The 13,431-nt window shown below is 36.2% G+C and overlaps 1 protein-coding gene across 22 annotated transcripts in view; it reads right to left on the bottom strand.

Moving 5' to 3' along the window:
- The window catches only part of FUBP1 (far upstream element binding protein 1), a 60,470-nt gene that overhangs the window by 31,551 nt on the left and 15,488 nt on the right, over positions 1–13,431 (bottom strand). For 11 of the 22 annotated variants that reach the window (XR_002645654.2, XM_089920604.1, XM_089920613.1 and 8 more), the window contains 6 exons: positions 11,867–12,018; positions 11,702–11,781; positions 8,269–8,406; positions 6,180–6,254; positions 246–305; positions 20–165 (listed from right to left, as the gene is read on the bottom strand). Coding sequence is in view for 21 of the 22 variants with exons in the window: in XM_089920604.1 (XP_089776730.1) it covers positions 20–165; positions 246–305; positions 6,180–6,254; positions 8,269–8,406; positions 11,702–11,781; positions 11,867–12,018 (651 nt within the window). In the remaining variant the exon portion in view is untranslated. The remainder of the gene's footprint in view (positions 1–19; positions 166–245; positions 306–6,179; positions 6,255–8,268; positions 8,407–11,701; positions 11,782–11,866; positions 12,019–13,431) is intronic. The other 11 variants (XM_089920638.1, XM_089920634.1, XM_089920647.1 and 8 more) reach the window with 3 other exon arrangements.

The following is a 13,431-nucleotide window of genomic DNA, read 5'->3' as shown; positions in this document are numbered from 1 at the left end:
ATTAGCAAATTTATTATACCTGAGGTGCTGGAGGATGCTGTGGCATTCCCTGGGGACTTGTCTGGGCGTAGTAGGCTGCTTGTTGTCTATAGTACTCAGCCCAGGCTGCACTATAATCTGGCTGACCACCTGGTGGAGCACCAGTAGGGGCAGGAACTGCTTGACCTTTGAGAAAACAAAACAACTTTGTTGCTGTAACCACAACTAAAAGCCCCAAAGAATCTCAGTTCTAATAAAAACAATACCTTGCTTCTTGTAATATTCCTCCCAAGCCTTTGAATAATCTTGTGTCTGCCCTTGTTGACCTAAAAAAAACCCCCTAAATTTTAATACAAAATTATATCCACTGTAAGTACAGGTTATAAAAACAAAAGCACAGAGGATCAGAATTGCTCCTGTTTTATTTTAAATATTCATTAGTGTCAGAAAACTACTCTGTAATTAAAAAAAAAAATCTAAATGCTCTTTTATTTTCTTTTTGCCTTATACTAATCGTAACTTTTAGTTCTAGAGCATCACTATTAATAAAAAACAAAGCCATCCACATAGTTTTAACTAAGATAGGTAAACATTTAGGCCTAATCTCGATTCAATTACAGAATTAATGCTCTAAATTCAGTCTGGAACAGCAGTCCACGGTTCCCCAGTGGTGATGCTGGGAGGAATGGATGGCCCGCTATTTTTTTTCTTTTGTTTTCTTATCCATTTGGATTTGTTACACTATAAATTTTAAATAAAATGTAAATCTTCAATGGAGAAAAAGAAAAAACATTTTTTGAGGAAAAAAACCCACTTAAAAGCTATTATTTAAAGACTTCATTATTTTAAGATCTGGCCAACATTTTTGTTTCCTGATAAGTAACCTATAAACTACATGTATAAACACTAATCTTCAAGATATCTTTTAATATGACATTTAAAGTTTTAATATGCTGTGTCCAAATTACAACACAATTTTATTAAAAATAACTTGATGAAGGACATAAAGAATAATCACTACTGAAGAGGTTCTAAGAAGCAAAATCAATGAAACACAAAGCTCAACAGCTTGCGCAAGCACGTTCTTCTAGGTGACCTTCTGGAATTAAGAGACTAAAGAGACATACTCAAATGCGATGCATGAACCTTGAATGGTCTCTGGATTTAAAAAACAAAATAAAAACAAGTTCCCCCCCAACACACAAATAGCTACAAAAGACACTTTTTCTGACAACCAGGGAAACTTAAATATGTTGATATTATTGAAAATTTATTTAGAGCAACAGTTGGCAACTTACTTTGAAATGGCTCAGGCACCAAAAAAAGTATACATACAAAGTACACGTTGCAAACTTTTTGAAAATGGTCAATCTGGATAGGAAATATAAACATGGGTGTTCGCTGTACTATTTTTCCAATTTTCTGAAGGTATAAAAAAATTTGAAACCAAAAGTTGGAGACAAAGAGAACCTGAGTTTCCCTATTTAACTCCTTTATTTGAAAAAAAATTTATTTAGTTTGTACTTTATCTGACTTTATAAAATTATTACAGCTAGACAAAAAATACTGGCAGAAAGCTGTTTTTGTTTGTTAGATGTTGCCAACAAGGCAACTTTAGAGTTTTAGAAAGTGGTCTATTCACCATCACAAAATTGGCCAAAGAATAAAAGCAACTGAGTAAATAAAAATTTAAGATTTATGACTAACTTAAAAAATGCAAGAAACTGCCCCCTACTTATATGGGCAACAGCACAGAGAAATCCCATATGCTGTAAACAAAATTCTCACACTTTTGTTTTCCATACTCTTTTCAAAGAGGAAGTGAGTCTAACATTTTGATCTTATGAGGAGACACAATTCAAGTAAATCTAAAACCAGTTTCAGTATTTAGACAACTGCCAAATATCTTGGTACCAATAGTAATAAAACCATATACAACATTTTCTTACAAACTGCACACTTGAAAACTTGCTGACTTGAGGCCAAACTTATTTAAGACAGCAACAATTTCCACTTCAGGTTTACAAATGGAACTAAACCTCATTGTTAAGAGATACTCATATTTTAGAGGCAAAAAAATAACAATATCAGGGAGACATATCAAGAAAATTCATCAAACTCAAATGTTCCCTGAAAAACACCCCCCATCCCAAACTCAAATATCCCTGTGGAAAGCTAAAAGTAAACATGTTAGACTCTAAGAAAAATAAACATTTGGTTAAGTAAGTCATCAACATTTGACATTCCAATCTTGAAAGCGTCCACAGAAAAACTCATTCCACTCCTATGTGAAGGGCAAATGTCATTCTTTTTGCCCAGGTGAAAGCAGGCAAAGAACTGTTCCTATCTAATCTATTTATGTTTTGGCTCTTCCCCTAGCCTCTTGCCCTTTGGAAAGCCATGTCCTTAACTTGTTCCCTTTATTCTTCTCCTCAGTTTCAAAAACTGTTTTGATATGAGATAATTTAGTAGAACAATACTTAACATTTACATGTAACTTTACAATAAAGTCTTAATTTCATCTCATTCAAGAGATAAAACTTGTCCTAGAGTTCATATGTAACATTCTATTACAGCCCAAGCGACAGTCTTGCTTGATTTCACTCTCAGTTATTTCTCCATACACCTGCATCTTTCCCACAACCACTCACGCCTGGCTCTTTTAGGCTAGGTACCATACGCTAAGGGTTCAGAGTCCACCATATCAGTGCTTAACATTAAAAGGGACTCCGCCTCAAGTCAAACTTATCCCAAAATGCCTTCATTTACTTTCCTCCAAATAGAAACTGCCTGTCTCTATTCTGAAACCCTATTTCTCTTTAGGGTGTTTACTTTTTTACAAAAGTTCCCTTCATGCTAGCTTCAAAAGCACCCACATCTAGACTGCTGTCATTCCATACAGGACAGCGATATGAATTCCTTAAAGTTTCCGTCTTTAACCCTCCAGAATCTCACCTTTAAGAATTTCTCTCTTAAGTTCTCTTCATGCTAATCTAGGGAATTTACAATTGTTTCAGAAAACAAAATTTAAAAAACTCATCTGTTTCAACAGACTTTAATTTTTTGCGGTAAGCGGGCCTCTCACTGTTGTGGCCTCTCCCGTTGGGGAGCACAGGCTCCAGACGCGCAGGCTCAGAGGCCATGGCTCACAGGCCCAGTCACTCCGCAGCATGTGGGATTTTCCTGGACCGGGGCACGAACCCGTGTCCCCTGCATCGGCAGGCGGACTCTCAACCACTGCGTCACCAGGGAAGCCCTCAACAGACTTTTATTAATAAGCAAGCTGACAAATCTACAGTATTAGTGGGGATTTTCTGTTCTTAACAGAAAAAGCTGAAATGGCTTCAAAAGCTGAGACAGTCTCCCTCATTTGGTGACGAGGGCACTGGATTAGAAATCAGGACATCCTTACTGGACTGAATGTCAGTATTATGACATAGTATGAGTGTGTTTCGTGTTTGATAATTGTAATCATTGTTGCTTTTGTTGTGGTCATCCATTTACAATGCTTGGTGTCAGTTTATTTATCTCTTGTAAAAATAAATTACAGTGCATGTGTGTGGGGAAAAAAAACAACAAACCTCATGGGAACAGCAAACCCCAAAACTGCAATAGATACACAAAAAAGAAAAAAAAAAGAAATCAGGACATCCAGAGTCCTAGGGAATCCTACCTATGCCACTTGGAAGAGTAAAACTCCATCTTTCCAAATAAGGGAGTTTGACTTAGAGATAAAGATCTTTCTCTCTCCCTGATATTTTATTACCCCTTTCTTTCCCTTCCATTTAAAAACACCAAAAGATTGAACTGATTAGTTTGATGCTTTAAGGTTTCTTATTTGTAGTTATCCTAAAAAGATCTTAAGGACAAGCAATGCACCTAGAAGAAATCAAAGTAGTTAAGCAATCAATCCTTTACAAAACAAAAAACAAAAAAAGACTTATACAGGAAAAATATGTGGACCTTGTGGCTATCATTAAAGACCTGACAACCTAACATTATTTAAGATTTACATGTAAGGGGGAATCACTCAACCAGTTCACTTAGCTCATAAAATTAATAGCTTATCATTGTGCTGCTACAGAAAAACATTCAAGTGAAAAGAAGGTGGGGGTTAGGAGGATCTTCAAACATGGTGTTACGGCAAAGAACACTGAAATTTACGTTGAGAATCACAAGTAGACTGTACCTTATGACAAAACTATCACCTATAGAAACTTTTTGTATCAGTGAAGAATGAGCAAGTTTATCTTATTAGCTTCTATTTGTGACAACTGGCAATGGTGTAAGTGTGTTAATTTTGAATGACTGAGAATAAGCATCTGAAAAAAACCTGGTCTGTCCGGAAGTATAACATCAGGTTTGAAATGGTTCCTGAAAAATGCAAATTCAGGAATGGGACTTAGACTCTCTTAAGAGTTCAAAGTCTGGTTCCACCACTTTGTAGTTGTGTGACCTGTTTTCCAATGTGCACATCTAAGTGTCAGTGGACAGAAAGAACCCCATCCACGGTTTTGCTTTCTGCAGTGAAGTGACCTGTGGTCAACCGTAGCCTGAAAATATTAAATGAACAATTCGTAAGTTTTAGATTGTGCACCATCCTGAGGAGCATGATGAAATCTCATACTGTCCCTTTGTCTAGCATATCCCACCAGTTAGTCACTCAGCAGCCATCTTGTTTAAAAGATTGACTACATGGTACTGCAGTGCTTATGTGTCCAAGTAACCCTTATTTTACTTAATAATGGCCCTGAAGTCCAAGAATAGTGATGCTGGCAATTTGGATATGACAAAGAGAAGCCTTTTCCTTTAAATGAAAAGGTTAAAATTTCTCCATTTAATAAGGAAAGAAAAAAATCGTATGCTGACTGAGGTCGCTAAGATATATGTAAGAACAAATCTGTGAAATTGTGGAAGAGGAAAAAGAAATTCATCCAAGTTTTGCTGTCCCACCTCAATATGCAGGTTACAGCAATGGTACGTGATTAGCTGCTTAGTTAAAGGCATTAAATTTGTACAAGGTATTTTGAGAGAGAGATCACATTCATGTAACTTTCATTCAATATACTGTTATAACTGTTCTATTAATGTTGTTACTCTCTTACTGTACCTAACTCATAAACTTTATCATAGTTATGTACATATAGGTAAAAAGCACAGTACAAATAAGGTTCAGTACTATCCGCACTTTCAGGCATCCATGGTGGGGAGGGGACTTGGAACATATCCCCCATGTAAAAGTGGGGGACCACTGTACAGTTTTCATTCACAGCAGTTTGCAATAATATATTTGCAAAGTACTTGACTGACAACTGTACCCTCCATTAGAATATAATAACCAGAAGGGCAGGGCTCCTAAGTGTTATGCCCACAGTCACATTCTCAGTATCTATTCCCATGCTTGGCATATAGTATATGCTCTACATTTATTGAATGAAAACAGTCCTTCTAGGTAACTGTTTTTCCTTTTTCATAATGCAAATGTTATTTAAGTAATTAACTTCCTCTGTCACTGTAGGTTACTACTTTTTTTTTTTTTGCGGTACGCGGGCCTCTCACTGTTGTGGCCTCTCCCGTTGCGGAGCACAGGCTCTGGACGCGCAGGCTCAGCGGCCATGGCTCACGTGCCCAGCAGCTCCGCGGCATGTGGGATCTTCCCGGACCGGGGCACAAACCCGTGTCCCCTGCATCGGCAGGCGGACTCTCAACCACTGCGCCACCAAGGAAGCCCTGTAGGTTACTTCTTATCTGTTATTTTGCAGCACAAATAATATCACATGCAACCAATTTTTGCTTGGTGCTCTATAATTTAACCGGTGTCATTTAGGTTACTGACATGTAACTTATCTTTGACAAAAGTATAGGTAATATTCAATGTCCTATGTGCCAGTGGGGAAACCTTTACCTTCAATTAGTAAATGGCTGACAAATGCACTTAGAAATAAAAAGATTTCTTAACCACAAATTTAACAATTATTTGTAATGACCATGATACGTCTGAAAGTTCAGTGATTTTGGAATGCATTCTTGTTCAATAGTTCTATACCTCAAGATTTTAAAAGTTATTGGATGAAAGAAGTCCAAGGTAATAAAAACATGGAACAAACATGCTTTTTATCAAAATCTTCAACCTTTTAGTGTGATATTTACTAAACGTTTCAGTTTAATAAAATGTATTAAAAAAGAAATGTAGAACATACCCATTTTCTTGTAGTACTCTTCCCAAGCCTTGGTATAATCAACCTGTCCAGCTGGAGCTGGATTCTGTTGATCTCCTTATTTAAGAAAAACATAAAAAATTATGATTAAGGTTTTTAAAAAGCAATTTTAGCCCTTTCCTTCTGTTTTTTTGTGTAGAGGAGTTGGGAGTAGCCTGTCACGGAAAATGAGGGTAGGAGAGAAGTGCTGTGTGATAGTGGCATCCTTGCTGGTGCCAAAGACAAAGGACTCTGGGAGTACAGAGATAGTGTACAGAGAAGATGGTCTATTTATTTAGAAGAGTAGTTACATTGAGCATGTAAGTAAATTCACTGGTCAAATAAAACACACTGACGATACCAGGTCTTTCACCATTTATAAGCATGGAAAGTGGGAAAAGCTAGAAAGAACTCTGAAACCCTGGAATGGAACTGCAGGTGATATGAGTACAGTTTTTAAAATACATACACATATGGATATTTATGTATTTTTTATATGTATGTAGATATGCATGTACATAAATTCATTTCCTAGCTCTGTACACTGAAAGGAGCTAGTAGCAGTAACACCTCAGCAGCAATGAACACAACTGTTAAGTTTCTAAATATCATCATCTACTAAAAGAAATCAGGGATCATTGGAAAAATGGCTGATTCAAGGGCTGGAGCTCAAAAAGCACAATATAAGTATCTTATTGTGCAAGAAAGTAGGGAAGTGCTTAAAGAATGACAGGCATGTCAAAAAGATACAGGAGCCATCTTAAAGCTACTCCTGACTGACCAAATCTAGGACAATCTGGTTAAGTTAAAAACATAACTTACTGAATAAAGCAGGAATCCATACTGACATACAGAAATAAACAGAAAGAAAAAGGGAACCTCTTCTATAGTAAAATACCACCTAGTAAGTGCAGAATGAATGATGGAAGGAGAAATTATCATCATATTTGTAATTCAATCAGGCAGCTATTATCAATGAAGGCTAAGGCCTTCAATGAGGAACAGAATCCTAAGAAAGTTTAGCTTAGAAATCTTAGGAAGTTTTCTAAGGAAGTTTAGCTGTGGTACATGTTTTGATCAGAAAGGTAGTTTTTTCTCTTTGCTCTAGTAGTTTTATAATTTGTACTAGTTCTTTGTTTTTGCTATCATTTGTTTTTTAAAAAATGTTAAGATTATAAATCACATCTCATCAAACTGAACTGTAAAACTTCTACTGTATCTTTATTTTAAGGAAAAATGAGAATAAAATTATCCTGTTTGTCCTGCCCCCTCCAAAAAAAGAACAGAATAGTGGTATAATCTCAGTATAACTCTATAGACAGTATTAATTTCAAAGAGAAAAATGGTGATTTCATGGTATAGAATCTTGGCAGACATCAACATGACTGAGTGACCATGGTCATCACCTCTGGGGATAAAACCGGTCCACATTATACGACCCCTACTGTAATGCACTAAGAGAACAGCATTCATTTCTGACGTATTCTTGCCATAATGTAAAGCAAGAACCCTGATTGTGACCTCATCTTCATAAGAAAAGGTTGAAGGGACCTAGGTTGATCCATAAACATCTCACAAAAGGTCTGTACTCTTTTGAAAGAAAAAGATAAGAATTATTCTTGATTGATGAGAAGCTGTTGGAACAATTGGTGAAATCTCAGTAACGGCTGTGCCTTGGGGATAGTAAGATGTATCAATGTTGATTAAAGAGTGCCGTGTGATGGTTAATTTTGGAGAAATACAGAAAGAAGTATTTAAGGGTAATGGGGCATTATGTCTATAGCCTGGTCTTAATGGTTCTGAAAAAGACTAATGATAATGGATATGGACACATGTGACAGGGTAATGGATCAAATGGGGGAAGATAAACATCAACAGCTAGATTATCTGGATGTTCTTGGTAATGTATCTTACAACTTTTATGAAAATTTGCAGTTATTTCAAAGTAACTTGTTTTTAAAAAGCAAAGGCTGCTTACTGAAGCTGTTAACTAAATAATATTATAAATTTGGGGGTAATACACCGATATACTTTATATATAATTCCAAACACAGGTTTTCACTTCCACAAAGAAAATAAATTCTTTAATTACCATAGTTACCTTGTCCATTGGTTTGGGTTGTAGTTGGTGCACCGGCAGGAGCTGCAGGCGGTGGCTGTGCTTGTTGTTGATAATAGTGAGCATAATAAGCAGCCCAAGCTGCTGAATTTGGATCTGTTCCTGTTTTAGCTAGAATAAACACAAGTTCTATATTTGTATCTAAAGTCCATAATCAATCACACACACACCTCTCTAGCAAATATATAGACCCCCAAATTAACTGGACATTAAAAAACAGTAAGTGGACACTTTCAAATTCTTCTATTATTTTTACTGTCATCATTAGCTTTTATTATAGAAAACTTAGGCTCAGAGATTAAGTAACTTTCCTAGTTCCTAGAAAACTAGTGGCTGGCAGAGTTGGAATACAAATAAAGATCTTTTGGTTCCAAATCCAATGCTTTGTCTCAAACCATCCTGTGCCCTTCTTTTTCTAAACCAGTTTTGCCTCAAGCACAACAGTTTTATGTGGCAGATGACTAAAGGAAAGGAATTCTAGGGACTAACCTGTACAAGAAAGAATTATTTTACAACTATGAACTCTGTCCTATCTTGTTTTCAATGAAGAGACAACTTAAAAACCTTGGAAAAAGAAAAAGATTCGCCATATTTCATCTCATCATATTTCAGTGATCATCCTAAAAGATAAACTCGATGTCACTGCCCTATTTGAAATTCATTTATTTCCTGGAGTCTTTAGGGACTATTAAAGCTTTTAAGTAAAGAATATCATTCAACATATTTAACAAGGTATTTGGACACCCTCGCTTATACTTTCCCTTCCAGCCTCCTCTCCCTGCTGTCAATATTTTTCCAACACTCAAGTTCTGGCCACAGTAAATTGGTTGTACTTTTCAAAAGTCATCATGCTCATATTTGGGCGTTTCACCATGTTATGCTTCCTCTGCACTTGACTGTCCCTCACTCATCCTTCATAAAAATCAACTGATGCATTAAAAGTTTGAGACTTCTCAGTCTGAAACAGAAATCCTCTTACGGATTCTGTCTTTTATACTGGGTGTATCATATGATACTATAGGTATATCTTTATTAGTTTATATTCTGAAGAAAGATGTAATTTCCTTAACCAGATTCTATATCTATATGTAATCTATTTAGCCTTCATCCCAAATGGGCAGCAATTCTCAGCTGCCTAATAAAACAAAGGTTAGTGATGTTTGAGAAAAAAAGGGTAAGGATTCCCAGAGTGATCCAATGTCTAAGGTGATACAATTATAAGGCATTATGCCACTCTCCATAAGTTTCTAAATTAATACATGTGTCCCAATACACAGTATCATTACCTTATAGTAATTAATACAAATATGACACAGCACGTCTAGATAGAGAAACTGAGATAAAACAGACTTTTAGGAATTGATACTTACACTCTTAAAATGTGTAGACCATATATGAAAACCAGTCCCATAATTACATATATACGTACTGAGCACTTACTAAATTCATTCATTATTATATTCATTCATTTACTTATCATTTTATAGATAAGAAAACAGCTATAGAGAGGTTCAAAACTTGCTTACTATCCCATAATTAGTAAGTTATGACTAGGACTTATTCAAGTGTGTTTCACTCTAAGTATGTGACTACTACATAAATCTTTAACAACCCAGTAATTTTTTTATAGAAACAGATTTTAATTCAGAGAATACAGACTTTACTGTCAATATAGGGCCACATTTAAATACCAGGATGTTTAATACAAAGTAATGAAAATTTCATTTTGCTTTTTACATATAAGCAATATCTAACACTAGCTCTTATCTTTTAGCAAAATGGGTTATTTCTTTCCCAAAGGCATTGCTGAAAGCCACATTCATTAACCAATTCTTTCACTGATGACTTCACCACTACCCCAAGTGGGAAAATGAGACTGTGAAACAGAGACCACTTCTTATTCCCATCATTTCTCTCAATCATACTACCTACCCAAACAGAGCATCCAAATAAGTACAGTCCTGCATCCTGCACATCCAAGTTACCCAATATAAATCTGCCCCTTAATTTTCTCAGTCTCTTCAGTGGTGGGATTCTTCTGCTTAATAACACCATACCAATTAGCTTACAAGAGGGAAAGAAAAATCCTTCCATTCTTTAAACACTATTATACAATAAATCATATTTGACCCTTCTTAAGTCCTTCTAGCACAGTACTGCTAACATTTTAAGTATGCATTTCTACAGAATGTAAATTCGTTGCTGCATACTCAAGACCTTAGCACACACAGTTTAGTTTCTTGAACCTGTGGGAGTTGTGGTTATTTGGTAACTGTCATGTTGTATCATCATGTTCCAAAGAGCATATACCTCCTATGAAATTAAGGTATGTTATAACACAGGGCCACCCTTAACTCCAGAAATGTTTAATAAAATTCACTAAAACAATTTCATTTATATTATTTTAGTTTTTTAAAAAATAAGTATAGGGCTTCCCTGGTGGCGCAGTGGTTGAGAGTCCGCCTGCTGATGCAGGGGACGCGGGTTTGTGCCCCAGTCCGGGAAGATCCCGCGTGCCGCAGAGCGGCTAGGCCCGTGAGCCATGGCCGCTGAGCCTGCGTGGCCGGAGCCTGTGCTCCACAACGGGAGAGGCCACAACAGTGAGAGGCCCGCGTACCACAAAAAAAAAAAAAAAACTAAACTAAAAAGTAAGTATACTAGTGTGAAAAGGAATCCTTAATTCAGTACCTTCCTTGAAACTACTCCAGTGAAAGAGGCCTAAGAGGTATGTAGTAGGTGAGAAAAAAAAAGGGATCATAAATAAAAGTTACTGGTTTCAATTAATGCTCTTTGACTGTGATGGAAAGAAAACCACAGGGTGGGAAAAGATTCAAGGATAGAATAAAATGTAACAGATAAAAATCACATCTGAACAGAGAAAATATTTAACTAAATTAATCTGAGAGTTCCAACATGCAGATATTTAATACAGGCCTGCTTTTTACTAATGTAAAGTTATATCAGAAATACTAAAATAGGCAACTTACGTATCTTGAGAATTTGGAAGTTTAATGCCCAAAGATTAAACACTCCAACTGACTCTCACACAATTTTATAAATAAATATACACTATTCTTTCATGGATAATGTCACAATTAACATACATTTGATGGCACTAGCATCTAAAACCTAAGACACTGTACTTCTTCCTATACTCTTGGCTTTTAGCATTCTGCTATATCACTTCTAAAGTAGAGAAAGCCAAATGCAGGTAGAAAAAGACCTAAGAAAATAGACCATACTCACAACAGTCTTATACACTGTAGTAGAACCAGAACCTAACACTTCTGCTGAAGGAGTGAAACAAGTGCAGAAAATGCACACAATCAACACTAGAAAATGTATAACTATAACAGGAGTGGCAAACAAAAACACAGATTACACCCAAATGATAAGCATCTTTTACCTGGATCTGGAGGGGCCTGTTGCTGCCAATGTGGATACGCATTTCCCCACCCCTGGGGAGCATAAGGGGCTGGAGGACCACTGAAAACACAGAAATCAATTTTAAAATAGTTTCCCAAAATCTAGAATCTTTGAGGAAAAGCCTAGAACCAAACTCAAAACTTACTGAGGAGCAGGGCCAGGTGGTCCCGGATTATAAGGTGCAGGGTTATATGGTCCCATCGGAGTTCCAGGCCCAGGGGGCCCAGGAGGCCCATGGGGGCCTGGGACACCATGGGGCCCATGGGGTACAGGTGGCCCTAAAGGATTTACTGGGCCCTGCAAAAAAGCAAAAGACAAACAAAAATCAGAAAGACAGTAATGGTTAAACATTTCAAAGGCCAAATAACCTTCCATTTCTACCCTTTTACCTAACCACAAGCAATCTAAAATTTATGATTTTCTTCATTTCCTCACTCATGTTGCAAAACTTCTGAAAGGCATGTAAAATTAATTAAAATCAACAGCATTAGCAAAGAACTGAAACGTTAACTTTACCTTCTATTCTTTTCAGGCTATTCCCTTTTCCATTATTTCCCTTTCCTTGTACAATTTTTACTTTTACTAGCCCTTTATCATATTAATCATGGAAGCTTATCAAATATCAAGTTCTTACCTCTAGCTCTTCTCTCTCTGCATCTACTCTACATCTATTCACTTAACATTGTAATCAGAGAACCATGCTGACAATACAGTCCTCAAATTGCTTAGGTCTCATATCATGAACTGGCTATTGAATACTTCCCCAATAATGTAACAAGTTCTCACTCAACAAACCAGTCCTTCTCACAGCCTTCCTGTCACTGAGCCCCATTTCAATCAATAATTTAATTCATTTCCTCCCTTACCCTTTTCATCATAATTTTCTGAATACCATGAAGATTCCCTTTTTAATTGATTTAACAAATCAGGATATTTCGTATCCATTTCATGCCACATCATAATTAATAATGCTTAGTTGATTCTTCTTTGATAATCCAACTTGTAAGGACCACTAGATTTAACTGTTCTAAAATAAAATATTCCTTTCATGCAGTTAATACTCACCATGTGACAATTTGGACAAAAATGCTTAATCTATATATGGTTGTCAATTTTCTCACTACAATAAAGCCAAACTTCAAGACTTTCATAATAACCTGTCTCTTTAAGTCTCTAACTGCTGTCATTATCCCTCACTTCAATTATACATAACCTTTCCTTTCCAAATAGTAAAAAAAAAGGATTACTGAAAAAGGTAGCAACATTTTTACAGGGCTTTGTGCTAGGCACTCTTTTAAGGGATAAACACACATACTTCAAACATTTAATCCCTATAACCCTAAAAGGTAGGTATGATTATCCTCACTCTCAGATGAAAAAGAGGCAAAGAAGAGTGTAATTATCTTCCCCCAAGGTCACACAGTCAGTAAATGATTCAGAGTATTTTGAACCCAAATAGCCTGCCTCAAGAGTCCAAGTTCTTCTTAAGAGCTTCTCTTGAACAATATCTAGTCTGTCCATCAATCCAGAAGCAATGCTGATGATAGCAAAATCCAAAACCGAGATGCACTATTCATTTTTCTACCATCAATTCCTGCCATTACTGAGTCCAACAATTATTTTCTTCATTTTTTTGAACAATTATACTTATTCTCCATACCACAGGACTTATGTTTGTGTATATTTTTATAAGGTATTCTTTTTTTTTTT

The sequence above is a fragment of the Delphinapterus leucas genome, chromosome 1 (genome assembly GCF_059928025.1).
Source record: "Delphinapterus leucas isolate spDelLeu-1000000601 "Yukka" chromosome 1, BTC_Dleu_Yukka2, whole genome shotgun sequence".
Lineage (NCBI taxonomy): Eukaryota > Metazoa > Chordata > Mammalia > Artiodactyla > Monodontidae > Delphinapterus > Delphinapterus leucas.
This window is presented reverse-complemented; position numbering and strand designations above follow the sequence as displayed.